The sequence below is a fragment of the Micromys minutus genome, assembly GCF_963924665.1.
Source record: "Micromys minutus genome assembly, chromosome: 3".
NCBI classification, from domain to species: Eukaryota; Metazoa; Chordata; class Mammalia; order Rodentia; family Muridae; genus Micromys; species Micromys minutus.
In genome coordinates, this window is record NC_137972.1 from 18,580,428 (window position 1) to 18,585,852 (window position 5,425).

Sequence of the window (5,425 nt, forward strand, 5' to 3'; positions counted from 1 at the left end):
TCTTAGGTTCCCTTCCACCCCGTAGCTTTCTTTCCTTTATACTTCGTTCTCTCGACCTTCCAATCTCAGTTTTCCTTTTGCGTCACACTGCACCCACCCCAACCAAGTGGTAGACACCCCCACCACCCCCACCGCGGCGTAAATCTGTTTGACCAGCCTTGTCCTAACACTCCCAATAGCTTCTAGAGGAAGGCGACTTGCAGAGCCACCCCCAAAGACCCCCTTCTCCATACTGAACCTTGCAACCCTCAGCTAGGATCCCGGCCTGCAGCAGTGGAGGCGGAGGCAGGGTTGACTGCAAGTGCAGACTCAGAGGGCAGGCCGGTTCCCAGGGCCCCGGGGTGCTCGGAGAACGCGGCGGGAAGGCCGAGGCCGGCGGCTCAGACCTTCTTCCCGGCGGTCCCCGACACCCCCTCGCGCCCCACAGCCCCGGCAGTCCCGACTCCGAGCCCTCCCCCGACTCGGCCGCATCCCACTCACCTCACAGGGCGCGGCTGCTCCACGCGGGGGCTGAGCCAGGCCCAGGCGGCGGGTCCCGGCGGGACGGCCGGGGTGGGAGCCCGGGGCGGGGTGGGGGGTGAGCCCGGGCCGGGGGTGGGTCCCGCAGCGCCGCTTTCAGTTGTTCCGCTGTTTGAAATTGGCGCCGGCGGAGCGTTGCGGTCACGTGACGGAGCGTCGCCAATCGGCACCGGCTTGTCTCCGGGTTCCGGCCCCGAACGCTCGGCGTCCGGAGGAGCGGCGGCCGTGGCCCGGAGGGCGGGTAAGGCGACCCCGGAGCTCGAGGGGGCGGCGGGAGGGACTCGGGGACGCGCGGACGGCGGCCAGCAGACTGCCCCGCCCCGGACCGCCCTGTCTCCGTGCTCGACTTCCTTCCGGGACAGCGTACGCCACTCCCCCAGGTAGCTACCCACTGTGCTACCTCTGGGTCCCCCGCCCCGGCTCAGCTCTCGCGGCTACGTGGGGTCCAGAGTGGCTTTCTGTCCCCAGACTTGCGGTTACGTGCCCTAAGGCCCCGCCCCTGCCTGTGGCCGCCTCCTCCCCGGGCCCAGCCCGGAGGTGTCCAGACGATCATTTAAACTCTCGACATACTTTACGATCGCGTGGGAGATACAGTGGTCGATCCGGGCGTCCTTCCCCCGGGCTCACCCTCTGATGGAGAGGGAGCACAGAATGAGATAAACAGATCGGTAGAATTCTAGCCACAGAGGAACAAGTTAGAGGCCGGTAGGTTTTGTCTGACACCGGGTCTCCCCATGTGTAGAATTCTCGATCCTCATGTTTCCGCCTTCGGAGTGGCCGGGGCTACTGGCTGGTCCTCCCGTAGCCTCCTGTGATAACTTTAATATTTATTTTAATGAGAACAAAAATCTTGACTTAGGACAGAAAAAGCTTTATTATTTTTTTTAAAATGAGCTGAGAACACGGTGTAAGATCTGTTACCCATTACACAGAAGGGAGAGAAACCTTGAAGCAGATAAAGACGGGAAAGCTGCTTTGACTTGCCGAGACCTGGTGAACGCAAAGGCTGAGAAGGTCACCGGGAGTGTGATGTGCTATGAGACAGGAAGCAGGGCCTTCGCCTTTCTGAATTTTGTTCTTATCTAATAATCGAAGGAACTCAGTTAAAAGTTGTAAGCAGCTAGGCATGGGGCACATGAGGGTCTCACACCAGGCTAGTCTGGGCTACATAAAACCGTGTTTGAAAACTGAATAGAGAGTGTGGTGGCTCATGCCTTTAATCCCAGCATCCTGGAGACAGAGGCAGGCAGATCTCTGAATTCCAGGCCAACCAGGTCTACATAGCCAAGACTACACAGTGAGACTCTTATCTTAAATTAATAGAAATAGGCTAAAGTTGAGGAGAAGGGAGTCAGAATCTGACTTAGATTTTGTTTGGGTATGTTTATAAGAGATTGTCTAGATTAGATAGAGATGGGATGTGGCCCTGAACTGACTAAAGCAAGCTGATCAGGAGAGTTCATCTGCTTCCTGAAGTGATGTACCCAGCTGCTTTCAAGTTCCAGCTGCTATGATTCCCCAACACAGAGGACTGTACCCTGCAACTGTGAGCCAAAATAAGCCCTTTCCCTAACTCGCCTTCCCGGGGAATTTTATGACAGTCACAGAAAAAGCACCTAAAACAGTGGGGCTTGCTGTGATCCCAGCACTTGGGAGGTAGAGACTATGTATGCATTTGAAACCAGGAGAGGCTATTCGAGACCTGTCTCACAAAAGCCAAAATAACTGTAAGAGGACTGGTATATACACATGCTGAGTGAGGTCTGAGGTTCAATCTGAAAACCAAAAATGAATGTATTTTCTTCAAAATCAGGCAAGGGTAGAGGAAATGAATAGGTCCATATATGGTCAGCTGGGTGCTAAGTACACAGAGGTCCCTGCTTTTGAGACACAGTGGTACAGAACTTCCCTAATGTGCATAAAGCCTCAGGTTTCGGTCCCCAGAATTGCAAAAGAGGGAACAGTGGGAAGGAAGAAGGAATGGAAGGGGAAGAGAGCAGAAGGCTTTCTGGGTAGGAAGACACCTAGCCTGTAGTGCTGGGAGAAGCCAAAAGCAGGAAGGTCACTGGAGGCTGAGGAGCAGCCGATGCAAAGATGGGTACAGTTGGGCATGGGGGCTCAAGCTAATTAGCCCAACTGAGGCTCAGGTTAGGACCTCTGTGTCACTGCAGGTACTTAGTACTCAGTACTGTGAGTAAGTACTTGCCCATCTTTAATTCCTGGCACTCAGCAAGGCACAGTAACAATAATGTGAGTTCAGCAGGTGCTCATTGAATGAGTTTTGTAGAATATGGATAAGATAATATGTTTCTCCTGAGGTCTCATTGGTAGATTGGTTAGCCCAATGTTATGAAGAACAGTGGGGGGTGGGGTGCACATGACTTCCCCCCTCACACATTTTGTTTTTTCTCTCCAGGCATGGTTTGCAACTGGACCCTGACCCAGACCAGGAAGGCAACCTGCATCATGTGGTTACTAACTGCTCTTTATTTACCTATTGATGCCTCCCAAAAAGAAACGGAGACAGGTCCAGAAAGCCCAGCTGCTATTCCACCAAGAGCCACTGGAGGGCCCCAGACACCGTTATGAATCTCCCCAGCAGCCCGTAACCCACACTGTACAGGTGCCCAGCAAGCCCATTGATCGGAGCACCGCCACTTCCTGGGTAGGTCCTCCCAATTCTTTGACCTTTACTGTGTTAGGGTTTTCAGAATACTGACTCTTAATTCTTTTGGCGCAGGGGAAGTGGTCACTCTTCCTGGCCGTGGTATTGTCTGGTAGATCCTCGTTTCATCATTCACACCAAAATAAGCATTACATGGACTTGGAGTCTTCCCTGCCAGGTTCCTCTGAACATTCTGATTGAACACGTCATTAAGATGACACACTTGTAAAAGACTATTTCCTGTATTTCCTATGAAAAGTACTAGGTACTCTACAGTTGCCTGACCCTTAGTGGAGAAAGCTCCTACAGGAATGGTATGCTAATCCATGCAAATCCAGCATTTGGGAGGCCGAGGCAGATCTCAAGGTGAAGGCCAGCCTGAACGTTATGGTGAGGCTGTCTAAGAAAGGAATCCCTAAGCACTGACTGAATAAGCACGTGTGCTAGATCCTCTCCTCCTCAGTCTCACTGCCTTGGAACTGCCGGTCATTATTGGCTGGAGCCCTTCCTGCCAGGCCCTCAAAGTCTCTTTGTCCCTGCCCTCTTGGGGGCTTTGCTTCGTGCTGAGGCCTGCACTGCATGCCGATGCGGTGTGGTGATGAGAGGCGCCTTGTCCCCTCTCAGGATCGGACACCTGGCCCAGGTCTCTTGTCTTCATGTTGTGTCACATAGCTGGGTGGGGTACCTTATTGTGGTAAGTCCTCATGGTTCTAGACAAAAATAAGGGGTTGTGAACATTTATTATAGTTGGCTCACCACCACCACCATCTTTATTTATTTATTTTAATGCACAGGTATTACCTCAGTTTGATACAGCAGCAGAAAGCCGGTTTCCAGTGCATCGGAAACATCACAGACACCAGGCAAGACACCCAACTCGGAGATCTACCTGCAAGTTTCCAAGCCTAACGTTTGAGAGTCCACAGTCTTCCAATTCAGAGACATTGTTGCTGTCCAAAGGAGAGCAGCTCCAGAACTCAGAAAAGGACATGCCCAGAAGGCCTTTAGTGCCATTGTTCAGTCCCCAGAGCTGTGGCGAACTGTCAGTGCATGTACCTCAAAGCTTACCTCATGTGTTCATGCCCCCTGATATCCAGACCCCAGGGTCTTCTGTAAGAGAAGATCCCATTTCTCCAGGCCAGAAGGAAAACAGTCTTCCAAGCTGCATCCTTGGCCCTAGGACTCCCAGCAGCCCAGAGCCGGGGCCTGTTCTGGTTGAGGACACCCCTGAGGAGAAGTATGGGATTAAGGTCACCTGGAGACGCAGAAGGCACCTGTTTCTCTACCTTAAGGAGAAAGGGAAGCTGGATAAAAGCCAGTTCCTCGTGAAAACCTGACTGGACCGCACAGACTTTGGTTCATTCCCAAAGCTGCCGAGGGGAGGTTTCTCAAGTCACTTCTGGTTTGAAAGGATGAAATGGAACAAGCATCAGCAGGAAGATGACTTAGCCAGAGGCCTAGAGCTGGAATTCAGGTTCTAGATTTCCTTTTTAAGCCACCTCGAATCAGGAACAGTTGAATTTAGTGTCATGAACTGTTGGTATTTTTCTCACATTAACTGTTTAAACCTCTGAAGTATCTTGTACTGTTTACAATGTTTGTAAATAAATGGCTGCCCTGAGTTTTTAGAGAACCCTACCCTTTTCAGTAGTGCAGCCACATGCCCATCTATATTCATTTGTCTTCTGCCTTGAACTAATTCATTCCACCTTTTTGGTACCGATTGTGAGGCTCAGCGACAGCTCTGCTGATGGAGAAAATCAAGAATGAGCTCCGGTTTTTAATGATGGACAGCTTCTGCTCAAAGGGCCACAAGCCAGGACTGTGTTGGTGAATTACAGCGGGGTCAGAGAGATAGGGGACAGATGAGAAGTTTAGGTTTGTGTTTTGAGATTGTGTTTACAGTGGAGGAAATACCGCAAATATCACATGTGGTGGAGAAATGAATTCCTATAAGTAACTTATCCTGTGTGTACATAAAGTGGAAGCTCATATTCTAGTGTGGTTAGTGTGGACGTGCTGTCTCTGTGGTCCTCTTACGAGTTTAAGTAGCATCTCTTTCAAGCCTACTCCTCTAGCTTCTAGGCCCTTCTAGGCCAAGCAGAGATTATGCTGCCCCTCATATGAGTAAAGATTTGCAATCCGAGTTCACACAGGGAGGGGGGCTGAGTGCAGTGTTCTGCTCTCCTAGCCTATGTATTCCCTAGCTTTCAAAAACCAATTTCTGCGACCTTGAGAGGT

The 5,425-nt window shown here is 51.5% G+C and overlaps 1 protein-coding gene across 2 annotated transcripts; it reads left to right on the forward strand.

Moving 5' to 3' along the window:
• Positions 1-732: 732 nt before the first annotated feature.
• Positions 733-5,147, forward strand: RHNO1 (RAD9-HUS1-RAD1 interacting nuclear orphan 1). Of its 2 annotated transcripts, none has more exons than XM_080914808.1 (3): positions 733-760; positions 2,936-3,184; positions 3,979-5,147. In XM_080914808.1, the coding sequence occupies exons 2-3, from the start codon at positions 3,020-3,022 to the stop codon at positions 4,519-4,521; spliced, it is 708 nt and encodes a 235-aa protein (XP_080770934.1). In that variant the 5' UTR covers positions 733-760; positions 2,936-3,019; the 3' UTR covers positions 4,522-5,147. The 2 variants fall into 2 exon arrangements, with proteins under 2 accessions (XP_080770934.1, XP_080770935.1); XM_080914809.1 differs by lacking the exon at positions 733-760 and adding an exon at positions 765-899.
• Positions 5,148-5,425: the final 278 nt, after the last annotated feature.

What these genes read in the sequence shown, in the direction of transcription:
- RHNO1 (XM_080914808.1), top strand. Translation starts at nt 3,020, where the DNA reads ATGCCTCCCAAAAAGAAACGGAGACAGGTCCAGAAAGCCCAGCTGCTA. An exon ending in GGAGCACCGCCACTTCCTGG is followed by an intron (nt 3,185 to 3,978) that starts GTAGGTCCTCCC and finishes TTTAATGCACAG; the next exon opens with GTATTACCTCAGTTTGATAC.